This window comes from Pocillopora damicornis, chromosome 3 (assembly GCF_964200805.1).
Source record: "Pocillopora damicornis chromosome 3, jaPocDami1.2, whole genome shotgun sequence".
Classification (NCBI taxonomy): domain Eukaryota; kingdom Metazoa; phylum Cnidaria; class Anthozoa; order Scleractinia; family Pocilloporidae; genus Pocillopora; species Pocillopora damicornis.
In genome coordinates, this window is record NC_142672.1 from 21847134 (window position 1) to 21874821 (window position 27688).

The 27688-nt window shown below is 38.4% G+C and overlaps 3 protein-coding genes across 7 annotated transcripts; 2 read left to right on the forward strand and 1 right to left on the reverse strand.

Moving 5' to 3' along the window:
- Nucleotides 1-579: 579 nt before the first annotated feature.
- Nucleotides 580-10573, forward strand: LOC113684145 (tRNA (cytosine(38)-C(5))-methyltransferase). Of its 2 annotated transcripts, none has more exons than XR_016185075.1 (13): nt 580-884; nt 2230-2339; nt 3234-3310; nt 3627-3698; nt 3890-3955; nt 4516-4561; nt 5209-5232; nt 6266-6349; nt 6725-7094; nt 7410-8260; nt 8853-8907; nt 9674-9806; nt 10270-10573. XR_016185075.1 is itself a non-coding variant. In XM_027201487.2 (13 exons), the coding sequence occupies exons 1-13, from the start codon at nt 815-817 to the stop codon at nt 10374-10376; spliced, it is 1260 nt and encodes a 419-aa protein (XP_027057288.2). In that variant the 5' UTR covers nt 580-814; the 3' UTR covers nt 10377-10573. The 2 variants fall into 2 exon arrangements, 1 of the variants encoding a protein (XP_027057288.2); XM_027201487.2 differs by having other exon boundaries at nt 8215-8260.
- Nucleotides 10574-13990: 3417 nt separating this feature from the next.
- Nucleotides 13991-22359, forward strand: LOC113684129 (glutamate receptor ionotropic, NMDA 1). The gene is made up of 7 exons (XM_027201466.2): nt 13991-14553; nt 16122-16705; nt 17491-18140; nt 18833-18997; nt 19478-19680; nt 20186-20364; nt 21307-22359. Exons 1-7 carry the CDS (start codon nt 14116-14118, stop codon nt 22034-22036), a joined length of 2949 nt encoding a protein of 982 aa, XP_027057267.2. The 5' UTR covers nt 13991-14115; the 3' UTR covers nt 22037-22359.
- LOC113684135 (inactive double-stranded RNA-specific editase B2) lies at nt 22020-27688 on the reverse strand. 4 transcript variants are annotated; one of them, XM_027201472.2, is made up of 3 exons: nt 27409-27667; nt 27018-27183; nt 22020-25544 (listed from the first exon to the last, which is right to left on the reverse strand). In XM_027201472.2, exons 2-3 carry the CDS (start codon nt 27058-27060, stop codon nt 22360-22362), a joined length of 3228 nt encoding a protein of 1075 aa, XP_027057273.2. In that variant the 5' UTR covers nt 27061-27183; nt 27409-27667; the 3' UTR covers nt 22020-22359. The 4 variants fall into 4 exon arrangements, with proteins under 4 accessions (XP_027057273.2, XP_089056601.1, XP_089056602.1 ...); XM_089200475.1 differs by having other exon boundaries at nt 27349-27658; XM_089200476.1 differs by lacking the exon at nt 27018-27183 and having other exon boundaries at nt 27409-27688.

Genomic DNA, 27688 nt, shown 5'->3' on the forward strand with positions numbered 1-27688 from the left:
TTTCTGAAGACTTCTAATGTGCGGCTATTGATTATTACACCTCGTATACCTGATTGCTCAAACACTTTGTTTACGATTGTCGAAAGGACCGACTCATGGTTCTCCGTCTTCGTCTTTACATTGCTTTGAAATAGTATAGATTAGTAAGCTGAAACGAAAAACTAATCAGGGATGTTTACGAAAAATCCAGCAAACAAGCTTAAAAAAGGCATTTATTTAGACTTCGTACTTCAACGAACTTCACAAATCTTACTTGTTTATCTTGTAAGTAAACGATGGCAGAATAATTCCCGAAGCGCTTCCTGAGTTTCCCGATCCCTCTCCTACTGCTTTCACGCTTACAAAACAGGAAAAAATCAAAAGGAGGGAGATACAGCTGTTTTGAAACGCCATTTGACGAGGGTAAATCTGCTTTTTGTTCGACACTTTACATATCAAAACAAAGGAAATTTGTTCCTCTTTTTGATTCTGGCGGTACATTTTTAATTTGCGCCTGCGTAAAAGAGATATCGCCCGAGACCCTTCGCTCGGCCGTGTTTTGATCAAAAACGCCTTGTTAATTAATTTGGTGAACCCAGCGAGAGAAGCCCTCGAAGTTCGCGAGCTTTTGATTTAAGCACGTGCCTAATTTCAGTGGCTTAAAACTCGTCTCCCATGCCCTATGTGTAGGTGAATCGGATCTAATCTATCTTAATCCCAAGAACTGACAGAAAATGGCGCAAACACCGTCAGTGTGAGGTTTTGAGGGGACACCTTGTGTTGTTTACGTGACATATACATAACTGCACGTAAGGCCTGGTTACATTAAATCAAAATGGCGGACGAATCTCTTCGAGTTGTCGAGTTTTACAGTGGAATCGGTGGAATGCACTTTGCTTTGAAAGGTAACACATTTCGGAGAAAGCGGTAATGTTAAAAAGACTATTGAATCTGTTCTCACCATCAATTAAGGTGATTTCGAAACTCTCACCTTTCATGTCGTCTTCTAAGAAAATTGATCAAAACAGAATCGTCACTTCTCTTTTTGTTGGCTCAGATGAACATGCTTTGGCAAAAATGGTTCTTACATTTGCAGGCACAGTAGTTTTCATCTCGCATCACGCTGCCAGTCAGTCAGTTCCTCTGTCTTCCTCCAATGGTTGACGAAATGAAAGCGTTCACAACATCTTGATCAAACGTTAACTTGACAACTGCAGAAGTGTTTAGAGGGTATCTGGTGATTTCGCCAACGAGTGATTTCGCCAACGTCACGTTCGCCAACGTCTTAGGTCGCTTCGCCAAACCGAAAAGTCGCTTCGCCAACGTCCTACTGGTCACTTCGCCAATGTATTAGTTTACTCGAAATAAAAATTTACCATTACTTCTTCTTGCTTCTGTGTGTTATTTACTTGACTGAGCTGACTTGATTTCCCCGTTCGAACTTAGTTTCCTTCCGTTATTTTGTTCAGACTTAGTTTCCTTCTCTTGTACGCGCAACTTAAAACACAGTGGGCCCACATAAATGCACGGCACGCCACGCGTCACCGGCGCTGTATGTTGCTGAATTTAACTTAGAGCAATAAAGTCGCGTGTGTGCAACCTTTTCCTTAAGTTCTTCTATAAGGTTTACTAAGTTATTACTAGATATTTGGCATTGGCGAAGTGACCAGTAGGACGTTGGCGAAGCGACTCATCACGTTGGCGAAGCGACCAAAGACGTTGGCGAACGTGACGTTGGCAAATCACTCGTTAGCGAAATCACCGCAATTCGTTTAGAGATTGAGAAGAAGGAAGAAGAAACTCAAGATTTATACTTGTGTGTATTAAAATGAATGAATCTCAAGCAAGAATCATCAGATGTTGACAAGATATTTTTCAAGTGTCCAATTGTAATCATGACCAGTTTTAATCGCAATCGTTTGATGCTTAAAGTATAAAATAAATTACAAAATCTACACTCAAGTAAATCTGGTGACGTTCAGGCATAGGACACTAGGAAAACATTTCGTGGAAATTGTTCAGAGAATTTTCTCTCAAACCACTTGGAATATCTGATAAGCTTCTTTTGCTTCCTTTCTCTGTTTACATCTCTTTGAGATGTGACTTTCAGACCAGGGTTTTTGTGCTGTTACCTTTTATTTGTAATTACAATTTTTTCTACAGGTGAGCTAAAATACACTAAGTGACTGCTACATGTTGTTCTATCTCCACTCTAATACAACTTTAATGTTCCTGTTTTCATGCCTGCAGGATGTGGGTTTGCTGGTGAAGTAAGTGCAGCCTTAGAGATCAACACCACAGCAAATCAAGTGTACCAATTAAACTTTGCTGACACAAAACTGCTGCAAAAGAATATAGAGGTTAGTGTGCATGATTTTATAACAAGTGGTAAAATGTTCTGTATGCCTGGAAAGTGCCAGAGGAAGTGGACAGAAATTTCAGCCAATCAATGTTTTAGATAAATTTTTGCAATGAATCACAAGAAGTAACCTGTAGAGTGATACATTTCTAGTATTGCGGGATTGGTACATTGATCTCAAGGTGTATTAGCACCAGAAAATCAAAGGAGTTAGATAGGATGAATGAAGATACTTTATTTCAGACATCTGAAACTCTAACTGATCAGTTTCTTATGGTTTTTGTTTCCAAAGGAGAAAAATCAATCTTTAGAGATCAAATATCCAAGACAGTGGATTTGAGTTTAAGATCTTTGAAATGCCAGGCTTATGCAGTACAGTTTACATGTACTGCAGTACCCCCAGGTGCATCAAGTGCGTATAATACTGCAGTACATGCAAGCAGTACTGTATATCCAAAGTAGTGATGTGTACTCCACTCAAATTTTAGATACTCAGAAAAGAATAGGCCTGCACTGTGTACAAAAGCAATAGATTGCTTTAATTCATAATTTTTAGTAAGTTTTTAAATTGCTGGGGTGATTAGATTAATGAAGTTCCTCATTTTATATCTGACTTTTCCTGATTATCTGATGTCTTAAAGATGATGATAAACTTGTCTTTAAAATACCACATGTAGGTGTCTTCATTTCCCTCTTCAAAAGATAAAGGAGAATGGAAAATTATCTGTCAGGTGGTAATCTTAATTTATAGGTCAAGCATGAGGGATTTGCAGTTGAATGTTTACTTTGGAAACTAAACTAAGTTCAGGAATTTTCTCTCCATAATTACATTGTAATTGATCTATGTACCTCACAGAAGAACAGTAGATTCTGTGTATCGTTAATTTTTTTTAAGGGCATTACAGTCAGGGAGCTGGATCGTTTATCTGCTGATGTTTTCCTGATGTCACCCCCTTGTCAGCCATTTACAAGGTATGTGTACTGTACATTAATGCAAATGTACCATACATGGACATACAAGAGAATCTGGAGTTTCAACCATATAATCCTAAAAATCGACACTCAAAATGCCAAACTGTTCAGATATGGGATGTGTTAATTTTCAGGTTTATTAGCAGCAAGGATTTAATATTTCATTAGTATTTATGCAGTTCTTTTTGTAATAAATATGTGGTTTCTTTCCATGATACACAACTTGATCTTTTCTGGTAGATAAGGGATTAGGGGGATCTGATAAACAATGTATTTTATTTCTGAAATATTCATGAGGTGCTTTCTTAACTTTTAGGGTTGGTCTTCAAGGTGCATCCAGTGATCCAAGATCAAGAAGTTTTCTTCACATTCTTGAACTCCTACCTCAGTAAGTTCATATAGTTGTTATGTGTATGCTTAATAAGATTATTTGATTTAAAATCAGTGACACAAAATTGCCAAAAGAAATTTGTTGGTGTGATATAGGTCATTACACAGAGCTATCCTCCAAAATTGTTAGTGCCTGCATGTTCAGTGTAGCCTGGCTACTGTGTAACTATATTTTTTTTTCAATGATAGACTATCAAAAGTGCCAGACTACATCCTAATGGAAAATGTAAAAGGATTTGAAACTTCAGATACGAGGTAATTACTAGGTAATTTTGAATGCCTTTTTCCTTTGAGCTAATGAATGATCAAATTAAGTTATATGTCTATGGTGTTAACATGTATATGAGAGAAAATTTTAAAAAATGAAAAATTTAAATCGAGATGTGCCGTTTATCAGCTTTCTTAGACTAGAGCAAATAAAAGATTACTCTAAAATTAATGATAATTATTAGTATACTTTAAGCACTAGTACTAATGATGATAATTATAATAACATTAATTGACTACACCTCCAATGGGGCTTTGCAGGGCCAATACAAACAAATTGACATAAACGTTGTAAATAAACATGATGATAATGTTTTAAATATCCCAACTGACCAGTTGGCTATATACAAACTACAGCCAAGGAGTTGAATTTGTAGCAACCAAGAACAAGTCCAGTGAGTAGCAGGATGGAGGGCTTGAACACCAAATTACAAGACCAGTGCCCTAACCATTCAGTTACACTTTTTCCCCTATATGTATGGAAGCATTGTGGTTTATTTTGTTTGATATGGTTGTTTATTGTGGCATACTATTTTTTTTTTCTTCAGAGAGTATTTTCTTGAAACACTAAACACTTGTGGTTATAATTATCAGGTACATACAGGCATTCTTATTTTGTATAATGGTAAATTAACTAGTCGAGTATTAATACATCTACAATTATAGATGTTGGCAAACCTATTTTGAAACAAAAATAAGTTCCTAGTCCTACCAGGTCTCAAATTAACAGAAGAAAAATCTTTAAGTTTAAAGTAAAAAGAAAAAGGCATATGAAATAGCTAGTGGGCTTAAAGGAAGCCTGTTCAACTCACTTATGGTCTTTTCTATTGTCTTTTAGGAAGTAAGTGGGCTATAATAGCAGCCCATATGTCACTGTACAGCAAGCTAAATGCAAAGTTTTTTCAAAGTTAAATATTTGCCCTCTATTTGAGCTCAGAAGTATGCATATAATAAATACTTACTAACTTCATTTTGCCAGTCCAAAATATAATTTACAGAACCTCTTTTCTTTCTCATGTATTCCCATCACTTGTCTGATTTATATTGTATCGATATTGTGAGGAGAAATTCTGTCTTGGTAACTCATAGGAGTTAAAGGATTTGCTAAAGTCAAGTCCACTACCTATCTAGATTATTTTTCATAGGCTGAATAATTTGGTAAACAATTCTAATATTTGAGCATACTCAGGTAACATGTAATTATCATATCAGCCAACATATCATCCTTTTTTTTCCCATAGGAATTCTTATTGTCTCCAGTTCAGGTAGTGTATACATTGTTTTATGCCAAAAGAATGAATAATGTCTTCGGAAATTGGCAACTTTTGTCACGTGGTACAAAATCACTGGGAAGTTATGACTTTAAGTTAACAATCGCCATTTAGGTCGATGTTTGCCCTTCGATTATTTCTGTCGAAAAGAAGAAAGCCAGCGCAAGAGTTTTACTTTTTCATCTATATTACTTTACATTGCAGAAAAAACGAACTTATTTTGGTAGTGACATTAAAAAGCTGATGTCAAATGCTACGCGGGAAAGTACAACAAATTTTATAAAATTTTGCTGTCAACGTGCGATACGAAAAATAATGGCAGGGTTAAAAGATAAATAAAACCCCTTCTGGCTCGCTGGTACGTCGGCTGATAATTTCGTTTGTTTAGAGATTGTCCTCAAAATTTCACATTTGCCCTCGAATCTTTGCTTCTTGGCCAAATATTCATTTTTCAGACAATCTCTCAGCTGCGAACATTATCAGCTGACATGTCAGCCGCCTGAAGGGGTTTGTGAACTAAACAATCGTTTGCATTACTTTTGCAACTTTTGCTCAGTTCTGTATCAGGTCCGACCAAAGTTTTTGGCGTATTCAATTACTGACAGTCTTTTCAAATCATATTTAAGCTATTTTTGTACCATAACGAGGGTGTAAAAATGTCAAACTCATTAAAAATGCAACGCAAAAAGTTATCTCAGGATGTTTTAGTATTCCACGATTCTCCTGTCTTTCTCCTTAGTCCCCAGTCCCTGACCCGACCTGAGCCATCTAAGTGTAACCTTTTTTATTCTCCCCTCTGGTTACGAACACATTTTCCTGTAAATTGGTTATGAGAAATTGGTGTTAGATCATGATAACAACTTCTGCCTGATAAGTTTAAGTATTCCCATTACCTGTTTGCTGGATAATATACAGATATTAAAGGGAGAGGTTACATGTTGGTCACTTGTAGGAGTTGAAGGATTAAAGTACTGTAAAGTATTTTTAGTGTACATCTAATAACATTGTTGCACTGTTACATTTGCAGTTCGGAATCCCCAACTCTCGTCTAAGGTACTATCTTTTGGCAAAGAGGAGACCCCTTCGATTTTGCTTCCCAACACGTAATGAGGTAAACAGATTGCAAACTACTTATGTGGGCTTTAACCACCATGGCGACATTTTCTAGAATACTAAAATTGATATTAGAACGTTAGTTTTTCACATTAAAGCAACATACGGTATATTTACAACAAGATTTGACTAAAATCTTTGAACAGACCCACCTCTGGTTATGTTACGGAGCTCAAAGCACACAGGTCTCACGTTACGATTCGGTTCTTTCTACAAGCTGTTTATGTTTCTCGATAGCCTCTATTTTAACTCATTCACTACACTCCTACACAGCCACTATGTCTACTAGAGACACATTAGTTGACAGTTGGTAACTTTTCTTTTTGTGGAAAGTTAACAATTAAGACTAGATTTGCGCTTTTATCTTCGACAGATTATGGAGAGCTTTCCAGACATGTATCTCCATGCCGAAAATCGATGTCACTGTCAATGCAGTGGTTGTGGAAATGACCCGATGTCAACAGGGTATGAAGTAGATGTGGATGATCACGAGCAGTCATCTGCGACAGAGTGCACTGTTGAAATGAATCAAAGATCACATCATAACCCCGCCTGCTCGAAATGCTTTAGGACAAGAAATGAACGATGTTCAGAAGTACCTGCAATGGACTCAAGTAGTCAGGTTTACGAGCTGAAAAGTTGTCGACGAATCTGTGACTACCTAGAGAATGGTAAAGATGATAATTACTTCGAAGAGTTTCTTCTACCGGAGAAGGTTCTGTGTAAATTTGCACTCCTTTTAGGTAAGAGCATGACACATTGAGACAAAGCTTATCCTTTAGTAAAACGTCGTCCTGTTATGACTGAAGATTAGTTAAAGCGGTTTTTGAAATTCTGTGGGATACCCATTTGCCAACGGGCTCGAATCCGAATCTAGAGGTCCGGCAGTGAGCCTTGGCCGGGGCAGTCTGGGTTTCGCTCTTGGAAAGGTACAAATTCTTGTTTCTTCTCACAGAGGCTCTCTCCACTCAGAAATATAAATAGTAGCCGGCAAACTGTCGGCGCAACTTGCAACGAATTATTCAGGCTTACCTGTGATTGACTGGCATCTTATTCAGGCGGATTACAGTATGTAGAAGAACAGCACAGCTGTTACAACAGCAACTGGAGTTACAACCTTAATCTAGCCTTTAATCTGGGCTCAAGAAAAGAAAGAACTGAAATCATTTCCAGAACTGGCTGTCCCTAATGTTACAGCTAGACATAGTCTTCTGTTACTACTCTCTTCAGAACAGGGAAAACAAATCATGACGCAAATCATGGGTTAACGTGGATTTAGTCTCAAAATTATTACACTCACCTGCAGCGAACTTATCGCAAGCACGGCGACGGTCGGTATTATTGAATTCGCTGGGTCAAGCAAACATGACATTCAACAAGGGAATTGAACGAAGCAATCCAGAAGCATCAATTCCCGTCACACCAGTATACTCCAAGGATTTTCATGCTATTGAGACCGGGACAAACTCTGATGTTTAATGGGTCGTAGTGCATCAGCGGTTTGGCCCGAATAGTTTTGTTAGAGATGCATCCAGTTTTCAGTGAATCTTTCATCAATTAATGACCTTACAATAAAAAAAAGTCTTCATAAATCGATTACTAAAGGTTCCCGCCTATGCGTAAAAACACCTTTATTGGTGAAACCTTTATTCACATGGGAAGATGTCAATGTTCACCGCAAATTATTCTGCTTTTCAGCTTCAAAATATAAGCTGCCACTTAATACATCCATCATCTTTCTTCATCCTTCTCTTTCTTATGAATGCATTGTTTGCATGAATTTCTAGAAACATAACATGTCAGTCTTACAAATATTACTGCCTTGTCCACGCTCTGTAACTGTTTATTATCTTACTTTCACAGACATCGTCAATCCTCAATCTGAGCGTTCCTGTTGCTTCACAAAGGCGTAAGTATTTTTAAACACAACAATTATAAGATTTTCCTTTGACTTTCAGATCTTTATAAGGAACAAATAAACAAAGCAAGCACAAAAAGCAAAGAGACAAGGAAAGCCAGCACGTAACCATGACCATCAACTTGAATTGTTCTTTAGCAGTCCGGGAATGCATAGGTTTGCCTCACTTAGCTCTTGGATTGGTCTTGAAAACTTACCTCTTTTTTCTTTTCGACCAATCAGCTCGGTGCCACTCATAAACCAATAGCGGCTTGGTAACCAGCATTTTCCGCGCGTCAGGGAGTTTGCTTGTCTTTACTTTGAGTTTTATTGGGTCCTTGTTGTATTTATTTTTGTTGTAAGCGGGCGTTGTGATAACTTTGGTTCTGGTTTTACGACACACAGTCAGAATGCATTCTACATGCCAATCAGATCATGTAACTGGTTGAAGGTGAACGGAAAAACTGGTTCGAATGCTAAGTATACTTGGAGTGGCCATAGTATTTTGTTTAGTTTAAATGTCGTGTTTAATGCCCCATGCATCGTCTTTTCGCTGAAACTGCGATTAATCTCATTTTTTCTCCTTTTTTTTTCCTGTGCATAGTTATGGACATTATGCTGAAGGAACTGGCTCAGTGCTCAAAATGGCAAATATAGATGTGAGTTTTCTTCTTTTTAAAAATTTTTTTAATCTGTTACTTCTTTCTCCTCCTATTTTAACTTAAAGAAAGAAACTGAAAGGAGGGAGGATAAAGCAAAGAACGAAACATTTATTTTGTACCCACACATTTCACCCTTAACAGTGACTTCGATCGCCCCACACGAATCAAGTACAGTACTTGGTCACAATTTTGGACAAAATCTTTGGTAACGCTTGGAACTGAATCTCAGAATTTGTTCAAATACAATACAATATGGTGTTCCCTCTCATAGGTTGCCCTTCTCCTCTTCTCATCGTGATGCTTTAGGTCATGCATCATATGCTTATGAAATGCAATATTTTGGTATGGGGTTATTGGAATAAATCATAATGGAATTGTTTGATTAAGATTTTGAAGAATTGACTTTTCCTCATGTAGGACTGAGACAAAGGGAAACTGAAGACACTAAATGGTGTTAATTAATGTTTGTTTATCACGAAAATCGTGTCCAAAGATTTTTTGTTTACTTTTCTTGTATACTCATTTTTAGCGCAGGAGTTTGCTGGAAAAGAAAGACGTTTCAATTATCACATTACACACAAAACTATCGTTTCTTTCGTAATTCGAACGCTTTCAAAATTGGCAGTTTCCCACACAGAGCTAAGTCATCTTTTGGCGATCGAAGATCTGTATGTACGGTGTTTATGGTGCATCCAGACCAAGTTACCGTCTTCCTATCACGAAAGACTGTATCAATGTAACAGACATTTGTTATCCTTCGTAGGACTCAGATATCTTCAGAAGATACCAGGATCTTACAGATGATAAACAAAAAGCAGAGCTTTTGTCAATATTGAAATTGAGGTATTTTACCCCACGTGAGGTGGCAAATCTGCATGGCTTCCCCTTCGAGTTTCGTGAGTATTATCAATCATTTGTTTTTTACTTTCAATCATGATGGCACACGCATCTTATGTCTTTATTTCCCATCCAAAAAACAGCGACAACAACAGAATACAAAACCTAACACAAAGCACTCACAAAAAGTGCAGTAAATTGTCAATGATTTAGGAAACGAAGGAACGTTATATTTACATGCCTTCATCCTAGTATAATTTATTAGACGGAATACCTGCAAGAACATTTCTTATTGATTGCTCGCTATGTATCTTATTAGTTTGGCTTCCATCTCTCTCTCTTTCTTGTTTTAATAGGTTCCCGAATACATTTTACGCCTATTTTTTGTCATCGGTTAACTTACATGATACAAAAACCAACTGCCTTCCATTTTAGAATCTACGATCCCTTAGGGACTGAAGTCGCGGTATTGTTACTTGGAGCTTTACTTACTGTCATTCACTTTTTTGTTTACTTTATCAGGTTTCCCTTCGTCTTTGTCGATCAAACAACAATATCGCCTGCTAGGAAACAGCCTCAATGTTCTGGTGGTGTCTGAGTTACTGAACTGTCTCTTCCACGCGCCATAATTTTTCAAAGAGACAGACTGGAGATTGTTCGTGTCTGTGTGGAAAGAAAACGATGATGCTTTGAAGAAACTGTCACAGTGACATTAGTTATTTACGGAAACAAGAGAGAAGACGTGCTCTACAAATCGAACATTTTTTTTTATCTGTAAATAATATAGATTTAGCCAACAATAAATGCGTAGCTCCAGTTGGTATAATTTTACAGCCTTTCATTGAGAAAGGGTTCCCAAATCCCAATTTCGCGACTGGACTGGATTTAGAGTCAAGGGGTTTTTTTCTTTTTTACTGTTTTGAGGGCAGGCTTTCTTTTTTTTTACATACCAAATACGGGGGGTGGGGGCATCACTGATAAGGTGCAGAGCATAGTGTGAGTGAAATTGATGGTGAACATTACTTGATTGTGTTTAAAAGTGACGGTAAAAATTACAGTGGCTGTAGGGGCGGCCAAGAGAATGACACCTTTAGTAGTGTGATATTCAGAAGAGGATGAATCCAACTGTCGCAAGAAAGAACTCCGAGCTGAGTGCTCCTTGTAGGAGTGTAATATACTACCGTTCCGATTAGTAGTTCGGATCATACGAAGATCTGATGTACTAATCGGGACGGTGGTAGATTACTGAGCAAGGGATTATGAACTGTTTATAATCTCTTGAACTGGGTTGTGGGAGATTCGTGGTAGGCTAGGCCGTTGAACTATGTAAATTCTACGCAGATTTGCAGCATATTCTATAAAGTAGGGGATGATCTACTTACTGAGGGTCACTTATGCAATACGAAAACATAGGGCAGAAATAAGACGAGATACTTCGATGTGCCTTGTAATCCAGCCAATTAAATATCGAGTACGAAAAAAGATCTTAGCCTCTTTGACCGGTGATGTGAATGGGACTACAGGGTTGGTTAACTTTTTAAAATCAGTAAGCTTTTAGTGCATTCGTAAAGCTTGCAAGTGGGTTGTAGGAGTACTAACTCATGAAAACGGCTGAAAGCTCGCAAATTTAAATTGCGTGTGGGTGATTGTTTTTTTATTCTTTTCTTTTGCATCTTTTTTGCTTATTTGTTTCGGCGGCTCCGGTTTCATTGATGCACTGTACGATATTGTCATCTCACGCGCATTTCCAATAACTCCTAGGAAGTTAGAGTGCCGTTAAACTTTTAGATCTTATCACACAATGCATATAATAACTCTTGATTGTTTTTTCAGGTCGGTGGCCTTTGTAGTCTGCGCTGATCTGCAGTTTACCATTTCTTTGTCATAAATAAATTCAAACCAGTTACGCGAATTTAGAGACAAACATATTAAAATTTAACCGCATGATTTTCGCCCGAAGAAATTCTTTGTAAAATAATCTTTAAGCTCATGCCTGGCAATCCTTCCAATATCATTTACCAGGGTACCATTATTGTAGTTAATAGAATGCAGTAATTAAAGAAAAAAACGACTGCAAAGATTTACCATATTGTCATGAATTTTCTGACCTTACACTGCTAATCTCTATAGATTCAGAACTATTCTAAACAATCTAAACTTTCCAATCATTTATTTGGTAACCACGTGTGGTCGCAGAAAAAAAAGATGTGAGTGGTCAGGAGCTTCCAAACTAACCTTCTACACCGCTGTTTTCACTTTTGATATTTGCCGGCTTACAAAAAAACTCTCTCTGCTAACTGTGATAGAATTATAGATCAGATTTGCTACAACAGTAGCTTGTCACAGTTGTGTTTCTAAGCAAACCAAGTCGTTTGTAAAAGGCCAGAATGATGGCTTGAACATGGGTCGTCTTACCTCCGGAGCACTTTTCCTTTCCTCGTTTATTTCTAAATGATAGTTGTCTTGGGGCGGTTCGAGAGGAAGGAGGTTGGCGAGGTTTGTCCTTCGACGCGCAGCAGTTTTTTCAAAACAAACGTGTTTAAAAATTTTTCGTTAATCTTTAGCCGCCTTTTCATGCAATCTTTATCTTTTACTCGTGCAGACTGATACACAAACAAACAAAAGATGGTGTATTTTTGAAAAGCAAAAACAAGAACAATTCTGTACAGAATTATGCAGCGCGTATTTGTTTAATAAGGAGAGTAAAATTATCTTCGACGAAAGAATACAATTAAGTGAAAATTAAGAGAAAATTGAAAAAATTCTCAACGGTTAGGGGGCCCTCAAAAATAAACATAAGTACAAAAATCAAAACAGAAGTTCTAGAAAGAAAAAACGTTTTTTAAATCGCCTGCCTTGATTTGCGTCAACAAAGTAAAATGGTTATTAACACAAAGTAAATTAGGTAGATTTTTCCATATTTAACATCTATAGGAAATTGAAAATTACTAAATCCGCTCCCGCAAAGTGAAAACCCCGAAGCGACATGACAGATGTTATTTACACTTTGCAATCTGAAAAAAACACCATTGATGGAAAAATTGGATCGATTTGCATAGAAGATGACTTTAATTCTCACCTAAAAAAGAATTTTGTTCATTGATACTCAAAATTTGTTCCTATATATTTTTCTTACAAGCTTATGCATTTTTTTTAAATTGGACGATTGAAACTCGTATTTGGTATAAAAGGCTTTGTTATATTTGGTACTACCTCATTATTTATTCGGCATAATTTTTTTTCCAATTCATAAAATTATGGAGTAATTTTTATAGATTTCTGATATTCGCAGAGGGAGCACGAGATGCCGTTAAACGATTGTGCTCAAATGCTCGGTAAAGAATCCAATTTTAAAAGAAATGGTATCTGCTAGTGATGTGATGTCAAGAAGGTTGTCAATCGCAATGAACTGTATGCCATTATTTTCCACCAAAATACAGGAAGTTAAATAAATCTGCATTAGTTCAATTACTACACGTAAACAAATTTTCCGCACCACCTGATATGAGAAAACAAAAATCAAAATTTCCACTCTACAAGGATGCGATTATCAACTGAAGCGATACCTAGTATGTTGTTTATAGCCGTCACTCAATAATTGTTGTTTTAAAACAAGACTTATTCAAGCAAGTCTGATTTGAATTTGAATGAAGGGGTTTGAATAAATGGGTATTGATCTAAACTGGAGACGTTTGTTTGATTACAAAAGAAGTTCCTTTGACGGCTGTTGAATTTACACCGTTAAATAGCAGCTTTTCCCGATGCAGATCAAATCAGCGGTTTAAACGGGGCCCATGGTGACAGGACGATATCACAAGGAACGTAAATAGAGCCGGACGTCAAAACCAAATGAAATTTTTTTGAGGCAAAGCTTAATACCTAATATTGTAGTAACGAGAAGGTCTGGGAAAGTGATCCCCCTCATATTAAAAATATGTTTTTATATCATGTCGAGTATTTTAAATTACCTTTTTTATTTTTGCACGCCAAATTTAATCGAACTTACGCCTCGCATGTTTTGCGTCAGACAGAAGGAAACAGAAGGAGATCCCGTGGGTTTTGTAAAACACAGTAAATTCTTGAAACCTTCAAAAGCCTTTCCAGCCCGTCATTGGAGAATTTTGTCATTGTCTGTCTCGATACCAAGAATATTAGTTCTGTTTCGTTTCTGAAGACTCAAGGTTATGCTCTCATACAGATTGAAATTTATGTCATAAAGTCTCGTTTGCAAGTAATTATTCATGTGGCATCGGAAATTAGGTGAACTTAGAATTTTTGCCCGTAGGGCAGCATATTTATTCACAGCTAATCGATGGAAATTTTGAAATAGTGAAATGCAAGATTGGAGAGTACTAATTTGATTTAGTGATGACTTCTCGCAGCATTTTTTTGTTACTCATTCTGCTTGTAATTCAAAGAGAAAGTATTTTAGCGTCATACAGTAATGGGAAAACTGTATCTGATGTCGTTATATTCTACAATGCTTCGAGTAGGTACATGCGGAACATTGTACAAAGGGCAGAATCCTTGTTCCTTGCTAACAGACCGAGGAGTAAGATTAGTCTTGATCAGGAAGCTTCAGAGGTTTATGTAAATCCTTTGCCCATTGACAGCAATAAGATAGCGCTCAGTCAAATTGGTGCCAGCGGAGGATCTCTCTCTCAGATCTGGAATATCTCATCGCAGACTCTGGGTGCCATTTTTGTGGACGTCAACGTTGATGCCCTTTATACTTCGTCACTTTTGGAGGAATTGGATTTCCCGACCATTGGGATCTTTCAAAGCGAGGGACAACCGAGAACACAGGTACACAGTGGTAGCTAGCAGGTAGAAGATTTTCTTAAAATGCTAGGACAATCTTTAAATTATCACTGAACAAATCGAGGATCTCATTCATTACGGTCCCTTAGAGACCACGAGATAAAAAGTACATCAATCCTGATTAAGATTTTCTTCCGAACAGTTTAAAGTTCATATTTTCTTAGTGAAAAAATCACTGGCTTTCTTTTAATTTTTTTCTGTTTATTTGGAGGGTCTAACCAAAATGAAACCAAGGTTAGAGGCTTAATTCCAAAATATTTGATGTTGACCAAAGCGTCGCATTTAGTTTTATTTGTTTTTTTTCGGGGGGGTACATATAATTATACAACCGGATTCACAAACCCGAAAAAACCAATAAATCACTTAATCATAAGCGCTGTTTTTTTTTTTTTTTCAAAGCTGGTAACAATTACGAAAGCTTTTCCTTGACCGAATTGTTGATGGATGGAAGTAACCGTAATGCAAATTAGCGAAGATTTATATACCACACGATGATTCCTTTTCCTCGCCCCTCAATTAAAACCAGTTTTCTCAGAGAATTTACCAAGGAAAGGCTGGCATCTTTTGTTTCTATTTCCGTTTCCTTTTTATCGATTTTTGGACGCATTTTTCTCTAAAAAATTTTCGTGTTAATTGTAACGACTCATAGATATGCAAATCCACTTTATTTAAATCCAGCTTATTTTTTAGACTCCTGACAGATGAATTATTTCATCAACTCAGATTCTCTCACGAGTATCTGAAGAATTATGAAAAATGTTTTTTTCTAAGTATTTAATGGCGTTCACATCGGATCAGTCGTCATGATGGAATAACAGTATCAAAAATATCTCACTATTTGAAGCAGTCTCTTTATTCCATCAACAGCTGTAAATTTTTATTAAAGGAGTTTAAAAACAGTAAGTTTTGTTCTGCCAGGTTTTCGATTTGCATTTGTTTTTCCCATGTTATTTTAAATTTATTTGATATTTTTCTTTAACCTTGAATTACAGTGCTCTTTTCATAAATATGATTCTTTCCGTTGTTACTAATCATCATAATTAGTACTGTCTCACTAAACTAAATTATTCATACACCTTGGCTGAAAAACCGCCTAGCCGAAAAATATATTTTTATTTTTCTTTTTTGCTTGGTCCTTATCTTGTAAGACTGTTTAGAATGCTCATTATTCACAAGAAAGCTTTTAATGATTTATTTCCTTAGCCTTAAAGTTTCCTTTGCTAATATAAATGTATGACTACGTACAGTATTAAAGAAAATTAAAAAGAGAACTTTCTTTGACAGCTAAAGTGCTCAGATAAAAATTTCAGGAGAGTCTTAACAAGAAAATTTAAAATCCATTTAGCCTTGTAACCGTTCGGCTCATTATAGGCCTTTCATCCAAATATGAATCAACTTCTCTAACAAACCAAAAAAAAGATAAAAGTTGTTATCAACAAACAGCTAAACCTTATTACAAGTTGTCGAGGATAAGATGATGCCTAGTGTGGGCCAGTTGCACAGGTGTAAAATTTGTACCATTTCCTAGATTTTCATTTCCGTGTGTTTATTAGGAGAGTCCTGCCGACTTTACGAGAGTTGCTTTACCATCGGTCAAGTATTATGCTCAGATTATTTGGGAGCTCATGAAAAAGACAGAACGACGTAGCCTCTGCTTGGTGTTATCCGTTGATTCAGATGGACAAGAACTTGCGGACTCAATGACTCAAGTGGCAGAAAAGGAGAAATGGTTTATCAGCAAGATATTTTGGCTTGTCGAGAATAATGTGCCGTCAATTAAAAATATCTCAGCTTCTCTACCATTTCTTCAAAGCGACGTTGTAGTGGTACACAGCAGAAATGAAGACAATGGAGTTTTGCTTGGACTGCTGACGGAAAACAACACTTCGCACTCTTTATGGGTTGTTACTGATGTTACGATGTTTGGGTTATCAAATGTTCACATCCTTCCAGATGGCTTGATAAGAATCAACGTCAGGAGTAAGAATATTGACTCTACTTTTTATTCAGACGCTATTTACGATGCTCTTCTCCTTTATCAAGCTGCATTGCAAAAAGCGCTTGGGATGGACTTACATCGGATTACTGAAAATGTTTGTTATGAATACAATGGAGATATTGGGAGTCTAATTTATAGGTAAGTTGTTTCGCCGAAAAAAGGGGGAAAACTCCTCTGCTTTAATTTTACTAACTCGAGAAATCTACACTTATCCGGGATAAGTGTATATTTCACGGAACTGAAAGCTACTGATACAACATCCAGTCATATGATATGTTCTTAAGTACAGTAAGAAAGATGATAAGTTTTGAGCTCGGTAAAGAAACAGAGAAAGTCACGTGCGTGGGACAAAGAAAAATTCTGAGTTCCCATGAGGAATTGAACCTCAGACTTTCGGATTCCGCGCTTCGATGCTCTACCACTGAGCCGCAGAGACTCTATTGTGAGCAAGGCTCATTACGAAGGTAATGTATGACACGCGTCCTGCATACTGCTAGGATCAATGGCGTTATGTTTGTAAACAGAGAAAGAAGGATGGTAAGTCTTGAGCTCAGTAAAGAAATGGAGAAAGATTTTTTTGTCACACACACTCGTGACAATACGAAAAACATCTTTTTTAATTTCTTCTTGTTTTCACGTGACTATGTTCCCACCGATAGAGGCTCTATAATTTTAGTTGGTAACAAAGATCGTTGTGAGGTCATGTGGCTGGGCAATGGAGTATTTAGTTTGATGAAATAGTTATCTAGTGCTAGGTCTTTTCGTCCTAGTCAATTCTCACACGGGTCTCCTTTAGCGAAATAAAAATGACATAAGTAAAAGTTACAAGGTTAAACTTAGTATTCAGCAGCAGTTTTACGCCAAAACGTCCTTGGAGCTAATTTATTTCTTCTCACGTATTGTTTTCTTTTTTAACATGCAAGGAACGTAAAAGATTCATACCTCGAAGGCTTAAGTTCTCTGTTCGTGGAACCTTCACTCCACAAGAAATCAACGACATCATTTGAAATATGGAACCTTCGAGGTGATAAAAATGGTGCAAAATGTTGGACCCTTGTTGGGCTGAGTACGCCGAGTGGTTTTGCGCTTGACACCGTAAGGGTCCCAAATGGGAGCACTATCACCCCACCTTCTGTGCCAATGACACATGTGGTGCGAGTTCCTGTGAATGAGTACAGTCCTTGGGTCCAAATTGAGGACTCTCGCATAGATGGCAGGGGGAGTTACTATTGTATCGGAAGAGGACAACTTTGTTACAAATATCACAACCGAAGCAGAATCAAAAAGAGTACTCTTTGTTGCTCGGGTGTCTCCATCGATCTGCTTGTCATGATGCAGAACGAGTTGGGGTTTCAGAGCGAGATCTACTTCACTCCAGATGGTAACTACGGCGATTTTGACGAGAACAAGGGTATGTGGAATGGAATCGTTCAGGAGGTGGTATCAGGACAAGCGGATTTCGCCATTGACATATCAGTAAATTCCATAAGAGCAAAGTACCTTGACTTCGCTCAACCTTTTGTCCACGTCGCTTTGAACATTTTGGTTTTGAAGGATTTGCGAGTAAATGACGGTGAGGCTAACGAGGTTTCTTTGTTTAATGATGAAAATAAAATGTTCCAGGATAATTAAGGTGGTCAAACATATTAATGATAATGATAATAATGATGAAAAAATCACGATCGTAATCATCATCATGGTAGAAACAATCAACAAACTGTCTTTTCACTTCAAGCTTAATTGTCATCAAATTGGTTTTAAGGAAAACGACTCTTCTTACCTGATCATGGATTGACGTGAGAATACCTGTAGAAATTTAGACTCTACACAGCCCGTTAAAAATTAGTTGATAGGTCCAATGAGCGGGGAAACTTCTGTCAAGAGGACTCGTTACTAACGATGTCTTCCTCTGCCTACCATTTTTGCCATTATCAATTGAGTGAACACCAACAGGATGGACCTTTAGAGTCAATTTTTTTCGGACAAATAAACAAAGAAAGACAATAAAACAATTTTTAGAAATCAAACTCAAATAATTTTGGTGCTGCGTTCATTCGTCATCTATCTAGAATTAATGACAGGTGTTATGTAGCTTTTGTTACAAGATTTGGAAACATGAAATCAAAACCGAGACCTTGCATTGTTGAACCAATAAAAATCCTTGCATCATTCAGCTTATTATATGATCACCCATACGTCATAGGCAAGAACCAATCGAAATGCATGTGCCATTCAGCTTATCATATAACCTGATTTGTTGCATAGAAATTCAGTGGAGTTCTTGGCTGGAGCCTTTTCAGTATGAACTGTGGTTCTTTATACTCGGATTTATCAACATCATATTACTTGTAACTTGGTGGATTGACCGGAAGAGTCCATATGGACATTATCGACAAGTTGATAGCGGAGACGATGGTTTCACATTACTAGGTATATTATTGTTGTTGTTTTCATTTCTAGTTCCAACTTTAACTTTATTATTCTCCCTAAGCCTCCTTCGGTATAGACTGTTCAGTAACATCAACTGATCTCATTCCTTAGTTCTGAAATTATTTGTGTTTGTTTATTTAAACTAAGTTGTTATGTATATTTCCCATGCTTTTTAAGTTAACATTTGCCATTACATTCTTTTCGTTTTGGGAATATTCCCTCTCATCAAACGGTTATTTTTTGGTCTCATATGCATATGCTTTGGAGGAAATTTGTATCTTACAACAAAGAACCACAGTGATATGGTAACGAAGCGCCTTTTAAATTTCATCCTTCATTCAAATTATTTGAGATGGAAGGGCCACTTCGCACATATGTGGAAATAAAAAGTTCCATATTAGCTCTAATGGTAGTCTTCAATGCTCTGATCTTGATGCCAGTGTAGCACCATATATCATCACACTTACTTCGTATCAACAGACTCTATGACATACGTATGGGGAGTTGCGTTCGGAAAAGACATAGGAGCTGAAAAGACACCCCATAGCAGTAGTGCAAGATGTGTCTCTACATTCTTTGCATTCTTTGCTTTAATTGTCGTCAACACTTACTGCGCAAATCTAATGGCTTTTTTAGTCCAAGAGGAGTTTGTACTTCCTATCAGCGGAATACGGGACGAAAAGGTAATTTTTTCCGATCAATATCCAGTTCTAACAAAGACTGGCGAACCTTTTGATGCTAACTTTAACATGAACTAATAAAAAATTATGAAGCAAACTAATTTCAATATCAATATTCACTAATTCGACTATAACTTCCCACATAACTTCTCACTGTGTTTGGGTAAGGCATTTTTCGGTAAGGTGTGTTTGGACGATTTTAATTGTGTCACGATAGAAATTTACCTGCTCTCCGATAGTAACGCACTGTAACATTGTTATGATCTCCCCTCATTGCCAGTTAATTGGCATCAAATTTTTATGGTCACCCCTTTATAACCTGTTGGGGACGGCGAACTGATCCGTTCCCAATCCCCCTGAGAACCATGTGGTCTCACCAGAATCCTCCCTTCCTATGGGATAGATAATCACTGTTCCCTCAATACCTCTTTATCAGGCCTGTGAAAAGGGAAAGGGTCACCGTGAAACCGTTACTTACAGCCTTTTCTATATCTGTCACTTGCTACAGATTCGACATCCGTCTCTCATGCCGCCCAATGGTTTCAAGCTTGGAGTACAAGAAAATTCCCAAGAAGAGAGCTATTTTAAATTTCACAGCGAGGACATGTTTCGTGAAATTTATCAAGTCAACTTACAAGTCAATTTTGTGAGAAATTTCGCAGATGGCCTTGAAAAATTAAAAAACAGGTAAGGCAAATTAAAGAGAGACAAGAAGAATTTATGTTGGTAAACAAAAGAGAACTTTCTGTAAAGCCATGAATCTGGGCATGCCTCAGCAGTGGTTTTCGACACACGACGTGCTTTTGAGGGTTGTTACTCGAAAGTCACCAGGTTTGGTATAATTCTGAAACTCGTGACGACAACAAAGCGATCAAAGTGTGTAATTATGCGAACCGCACTCCACTGCGGTTCGTGCATATGTATGAGCATTGTTTTTCATTGTCACGTGTCTCTCTCGGGAAAACTTGCTCTCAAGTACGCACGAGTAGAATAATTGACGCATACGTAATGAATAACACACTTTGATCGTGTTGAAGTCCTAATGTAGTGGGTCGTGATCTGTGATCACACAGGTCATAATGTACATCTTGAAAGCCTATTAAGCATCACGATTGCAAAAGGTCTTTATGCACTTTTTTGGAAATATTTGAGTATCGTGTAATTTCATGAATTTTGAAGGATAACAGTTCCTAGTTAAGGTTAAAATAAGTTTTTACTGGATAAAACGACTTTTAGTTTTAAAATCACAAAATGGGGGTACGCAGGGGCTGGGGAGCAAATCCTGATATGGCCACAACATAGTCTCAATGTAATTTTTCTTCAAAACGCGCAAGACTTGGCACAAAAGTGAAAGGGTAAAGGGCACTCATCAAACCTCAGTCTCGCGTGGAGTTAGCCGCTAGTGCTAGTAGGACGACGGTAGATAAGTGATGCACAAATCTCTGACACAGCTCCTCGTGAAGGAAAAAAGGACGCAAATGCAAACACAGGCACAAAGAAAACGAAAGGAAAAAACTAACCAAACAAATCCGAACTCAATTAGTATTATTGAAGTTAGGGAATTACCACCACATTTTTATTTCTAGGGTTTATCCGTTTTAAATTCTCATTTTTCTTCTCACTTTTAAGGGAAATCCACGGATTGGTCGGAGATCATCTTTCATTGAGCCAAGTCGCTAATAACGACATTGACTGTTCCTACAGTTTAGCTGGACCAAACTTTTTCAACTTTGGATTGGGGATAGCGCTGCCAAAGGCTTCACCATGGCTACAAGATATCAATCAAGCGGTGCTTAAACACCAAGAAAACGGGGCAATAGAAACCATAGAACGGCGATGGTTCAACAAAAAGACCTGCGATTTAAAACCATTCAAACAGCTTGAGATAATAAATCTGAGCGGTTTGTTCATGACAGTAGTTATTGTCATTGCCTTCTGCGTACTGGCGATTTTCTTGGAGTTCGGCGTAGTCATTGCCATAATGAAGTTTGGCGACCGTCTCGGTGCAATAGGAAAGTTCATGAAGAACTTTGTTTTGAACGTGAAGGAAGGTGAAGAAGCACATCTCAAAATGCAATATTCGTTTATATTCAGACGCCATCGAAAGGAAAACTGGGATATTGCGGCTGCTAATGCGAGAGTTGAGAGAATCACAGGAGTGGAGCTTGGTTTTCATAACAACGAATACTGCTTCTCTCAAGAACAGCCGCTGGGTCACGTGAACTCTGACATGAATGGCAATGGGCATATCACAACGAATAGAGTTTCCCAAATGAACACCCATGCACACGTCAACGGGCACATGAGCCATAGCAGAACTAGAAAATTGAAAGAAACTGAAATGATGACAAAACTATAACATGAACTTTAATGAGCGTTCCTTCTAAACTGTATAATTTGTATAGTTATCATACACACCGAACTGTATTTAATGACGCTTGCGTTTTGGAAATACTTGTTTAACATGACACCATTAAATTTTGTTAATCTTGGCTACGCAGCTCGTCATGAAGAGCTGCACAACCTTGATTTCTTGACGTTTTCAATGCGTATACATCACGTGATAGTCTGGGCCGCCCATTTAAGGTAGCTCCTAACCTCAATTGGAACGCTTTTATCAAGTATAACCCAAATCACTGTCTATCATATATTAAAGCAGCAGAGCAAACGACAGAAGAAAAACTAAAATAGTTCTTGCTCCATGGGTTTGCTTACCCACGACCCATACTTCGATGAGCTAAAATACTCGTACATCATCTGCTTCGCTCTTTGGAATTCAGTCGCCATCTTCTTTGCTTCACTGTATGTTTCAACGTTCACCAGGTCTTCACGACCGACTTTGGTACCAATTTCTTTGAAAGATGTATAAAGCGCGGCCTTACATACACGCGAAGGAGTGGGGCTGTTATTTGTTCGTGACATGCATGCTCCCGTTCTACCATCAGTGACCTCAGCGCCCGTGTCTCCAATTGACCAATTAACACTAAGATTATTTGTCTTTTCTGTTTCACGCGGTGGGTCGTATGCGGTAACACGTCCAAGCCACGGGTGATTCACGTGATATGGAGGCGACAGCTGCGCGTTGAGGTCACTGTTGTGTTGAAGGCGGCAACAAACTGCGCGCGAGAGATGACCATGGTCGTACAAGTATCCAAGTGTCAGGGAAGTTAGGTAAACCGGCTCGATGAAGTGACTAAGAAGTGCGCCTTGAAGTCCCAAAACGTTCCAGCGACAAATCTTGTCACTACACGACATGGTGCGTAACCGTTTACCTCGTAAAAGCCCGTCCCATGTTTGAATACCATCAGATGAATCAATTGGAATAGTACCCTCGCCATCTTCGATCTTTGTTCGCAGAATGCCCTGTTGCTTGGTTGTAAATATAGGATTATGCTCTTTGGAGTATTCAGAGAGGTCAGAGTTGGGCTCCTCTCGGGGAGTGAACAAGGCACCGTCACCACACGGAGCTGTACTGATGTAAAGGTGAAATGAGACACCTTCGCGAACATCAAGCTTCGTTGACCCCTCTTTCGGTACAAAAATAGAATCATTTCCATCGTAGTAACTATTTAATTGTCTGTAAAAGAATCGCATCAGAGACCTACGAGCAACAATTTCAGCATGAGAATCGTTCACCACTTTTCCTTCCATACTCAGCCTGTCTCCAGTAACGCAACGGTTACCAGTTCCCACGGCAACAACTCGGCCAGAGTCTTCTGGGCTATTTTTCATAATCATGCATGCCACAACCTTTCTACCAGCAAATTTTTCGGAGATGGAGGCTGCAATCTGCAAGAATTTATGAAGTGAAAGTGCAGCTATCAAATCAAAATGCGTGCTAACTTTGCTCAAAACGCTTGCAGAAGGGTCAGTGATGGCCAAAGATCCCTCTTCGATACCTTCGTTCATATTGCAACCCAGTAAGGTTCTCAGAGCAACATCTGAGGCTTCACGCTTTGCATCTTTCATGTTTCGTGCTTCTGCCGAAGGGAATAGTTTTCCGTCTATCTTAGCAGCAACCACAAATGCACGACCTTGGCTAAGTGTTTCGAACGTCAGCTCCATTCTATTCTTTTGCACGTACTCGTTGAGAGCACTGACGGGATTTTTGTTGATGGCGGAATAAGCGACATTGGAGAGAACGTCTGGGGGATTTTTTCCTGATCCAAGGGAAGATGCAGGTTGTGCCACTGGGTTACTCTTAAAGCTGGGCGAGAGCGTTCCTCGCTGGGAAGGCCCAAAGACACCCACCCCACTCCCGGGAGGAGTCGGAGAAGTATCCGCTGGCTGAAAGTGTTTCTTAGCTCCTAACTGCTCATGTCCTTGCTCACCGGCGGTGGGAAATGCTCTTTTCTGGGCAGGTGCAGAAGAGCTGACTTCAACCGGCTTTAAACCTTTGAATGTCAGAGAACTCACTTCGTGACGCACCTTCCACGTTGGTGGATGTTCGTGCATCTTGTAAATCAAGCCCAACGACTGCAGTTTGTAAAGAGTTGGGTTGATCTCCTTCTTTCTGTGCAGACCAAATTGCCGGGCCAAATGAAGAGTTTGAAAAGATTTTCTTTCTCTTTTCATTAAGTCCAGCACCCCCGCTTCGAGGTCACTTAGCGTTGAAGCTTGATGAGGTGTACAAGTTACGGGGCTCTTGGTCGATGTTGGAACTGCCTGGGGTCCACGGCTGACCAGCTCACGGAAACGTTCCGCTGAAGGGGGGAGAGGAATCCTATCAGCTCCCTGAGTTACTGAAGCATGCGAAGAATTGTGGAAAGACATAGCAAGAGCTTGTTGTGCTAATGGCGGCTTCTTCTGTGGAGTTGATCCATACCCAAATGAGCCACTCATAGAATGGGACACTTGAGGCTGTGTGAAGGGAACTGAACTAACGTTGGATGACTCGTTTGGAGAACTCGTGGTTCCGTCCTCCTGCAAAGCGTTGGTCTCTCTGAGATACCCTCGGTTTTTTAGTGTATCAGGTAGGTTAACAGCATCAGAGTTTGATGACATTTTAAAAGCAACATGTGAGTTCAAGGGCGTTTCAAGATCCATGAGTGATTGTGGCGAAAATCGTGATGCTACCGCTGAAGGTCGACTTGGTCGTGGAACTAAAGATTGTATCGGTGGACGAGGTGGTTGAGACCTTGTGGAGTGCAGATTTGGACGTGACGTAGAGCAAAAGGTTGGCCTGGCTGCAATGACAACTGGACTTGGTTTCCTAGAACACTGTGACATCAAGGCGCTGTAGAAATGAGCCGAGGGAGGCGGAGGAGGACCTCCTGCTAACGATGTGCTTCCCTTTCGGCTTGAGAGAGGATCAGATATAGACTGCCTAGGTTGAAGAGATCCACCATGGTTTGAGATCGGAAGACGCTTACTCTGACTAATTGCAGGACTAATAGTGGATGATATCCGCTTTACTTCTACTCCCTCTTCACTTTCATCTGATTCATAGTCCGGCACTAGTGTCTCCAACGGTGGCATATCTTCTGCCGCTTTATCGTCATCCTTGCCTTCCTCGGTTGTTTCTGCAATTCTCCACATAGGAGGCATTTGCAGGACTTTTATGATCCTTTCCTCCTGTTCCAGTTGATTGATACACTTGTTCACTTTTTCTTCAGTGGCAGAGATGGAAATATTGTGCAGAATATCACTAAGAGCACACGGATATGGTTTGCTTTCAATAATATTTACAATCTGCTTTTGAAGAGTACTGATTTCTCTATCTCCTGACTGTGGCCGAGTCAGTGCTTTTAGTTGATTACCTGTAGATGAAATTTCTCTAAGACCATCAACTTTCTCCTTCAGCCCTTCCTCATCTATTTCCCCAATTTCGAGACACTCTTTGATATTTTTACCCTCTGTTGAGGTGCCTGAAAAAAATGAAAAGAAACAGGAAGTTTGTCACTACTTTGATCAAAAAAACATTGGAAAAAAGTTTCACAAACTATCTGAGGAGTCATTTTTGGTACAAAAACTAAACAAAGATCAAACTTCAGGCAAGAATTTACTTGCACTGACAAAGAAGGGGTGTGGGTAGTTAAAATACAGTTGAACTCAGCTAACTCAAATTACTTAGGGAAACAGAAATTATTTCAAGCTATTGGGGTTTCAAGTTAGAGAGGTTTTGGACAAAAAAAAAAGAAAAAACTTGATTTAAGAGGTTTTGTGCTTATACATGTTTTAGTGTAAGATTTCTAGCAATGTAAGAACATAAAAACAACAAAGCAAAACAAAACAAAACAAAGCTCAATTTGTCATAATATGTAAATGAGATTATAAGTAATTTCCAGTGCAAAATGTTATGGCTCATTAGTCTGCAAAAAGTGAAAATTAACTTTGAGTTATCAAGGGTAAAATTACAAAGAAGAGTACCTGAAAGGCCGTAAAAATTGCTTTTAGTTATCAGGGTTTTGAGTTATAGGGGTTAAAATTACAGTAAATATATGAGGCAATTCCTAAGGAAATCAGTTTTGCTTCAAGTTAGCCAGGAATTCAAGTTACCCAGGGTTCAAGTTATAGGGGTTCAACTGTTAAAGAAAGTGGGGCTGAACCCATAAAAAAATGGTTAGACTAAAGGGAAGGACAAAAAACTTCTACAAATTGGATCCCAAATTAAAGGAGTTACAAAAAGATTTATATCAATTTGTCTGAAATTACACATTTGTCATGCAAAAAGCCAAAAGCATCAAGAATGGCATACCAAAAACAGAAAAAGATATGACAGAAGATGTAATGGAGGCAGTTACCACCTTTAATTTTATGGGAACAAATCCATTTCTCATGGTTCATTGCCATTATACTTTCAAACAATATCTCTCAGTTTAGAATTGATTCACTTTGCTTTTCTTTACAAAAGACAAAAATACATTTATAGAATGCTATAGCTTGGAAAAAACATTGAATCGGATCCAGCGATGGCTTTGACACGAAAGAGATACTTCGATTAATGGGATATTTATACTCTATTTATCAGGGTCGGCCAGGGGGGGTAGTGGAATACCAATATACCCGAAAAAAAATCGACAAAATACCCCAAAATACCCCAAATTCCTCCAAATATACCCCAAAAATAATCGAAGCTTTGAATACTTTATACCTGAAATTCAAAGAAAGTGATATACTGAATACCCATATTTAAGCTGCAATATACCGTATACCCGATTTAAAACGCCCCTGAATACCGAATACCCAAAAACCCTGGCCGACCCTGATTTATACATATGGACGTAAGCCTGAGTAGAACAAACTTAACAATGCCAAATGCTCAAATCCACAGCTCTTGCCACGAGGTATTTTAACGAACTAGGAAACGGAAGTAAACTGGTACGTAAAATCTTACTTACAATTCGCTTTCTTCAAAGACAGCTGAGAAAAGGAGCGAAACATACTAACAGGCAATTTTGTTAAAGGACCAAAGGGTTATGAACTGCTTTCCTCCTTCGATTTTCCTTTCTGCAAACGAAAGCTCGCCTTGGATCTTTTAAGACGTCGAGTTCAAAAGCGAAAGAGCTTCAATAAGAAAATAGGAAAAATCTGAGTGTAAATTATGAAAAAATCCCCGAAGTAATTTTTTTCAGTTTCGAAAAAAAGAATAAAGAAATCATTGAAATAAAATAACATTTGGGAAGAACTCGGAAATTACTACAGAAAATATGACAATGTATTGAAAAATACCTCTTCTAGATATGCCGTATCAAATCTGGCACGATTAAGTATTTTGTATGTTCTACATACCGTCATTTGCGTGCGACGTCAACGTGTCTGGGGTTGCCGATATGTTGCGATCTGTACCTTGTCGGGGTTTCCACTTTGGAGTTATTTCGTATGTCTATACGATAGCCTCTGGATGAAATAGCTCAACTATGGCTACAATAACTGAAGCGTTGCTTCAAATCGCGAGGCGATCTATGATTTAGTGCGCTGAAAATTCCCAAACAGCTCTAACCCTTTCAGTTTCAATTCGGCCGCCATGTTTTTATTACCCATCATTCACTGAGCTTATTTGTTTATACCG

Coding starts and splice junctions, on each gene's coding strand:
- LOC113684135 (XM_027201472.2), bottom strand. CDS start 27,060: ATGTTTCGCTCCTTTTCTCAGCTGTCTTTGAAGAAAGCGAATT. Junction 25,545..27,017: donor GTCTTTGAAGAAAGCGAATT/GTAAGTAAGATT, acceptor CATTTTTTTCAG/GCACCTCAACAGAGGGTAAA.
- LOC113684145 (XM_027201487.2), top strand. CDS start 815: ATGGCGGACGAATCTCTTCGAGTTGTCGAGTTTTACAGTGGAATCGGT. Junction 6,350..6,724: donor GCTTCCCAACACGTAATGAG/GTAAACAGATTG, acceptor TATCTTCGACAG/ATTATGGAGAGCTTTCCAGA. Junction 9,807..10,269: donor TGGCTTCCCCTTCGAGTTTC/GTGAGTATTATC, acceptor TTACTTTATCAG/GTTTCCCTTCGTCTTTGTCG.
- LOC113684129 (XM_027201466.2), top strand. CDS start 14,116: ATGACTTCTCGCAGCATTTTTTTGTTACTCATTCTGCTTGTAATTCAA. Junction 14,554..16,121: donor AGGGACAACCGAGAACACAG/GTACACAGTGGT, acceptor TGTGTTTATTAG/GAGAGTCCTGCCGACTTTAC. Junction 19,681..20,185: donor GCGGAATACGGGACGAAAAG/GTAATTTTTTCC, acceptor CACTTGCTACAG/ATTCGACATCCGTCTCTCAT.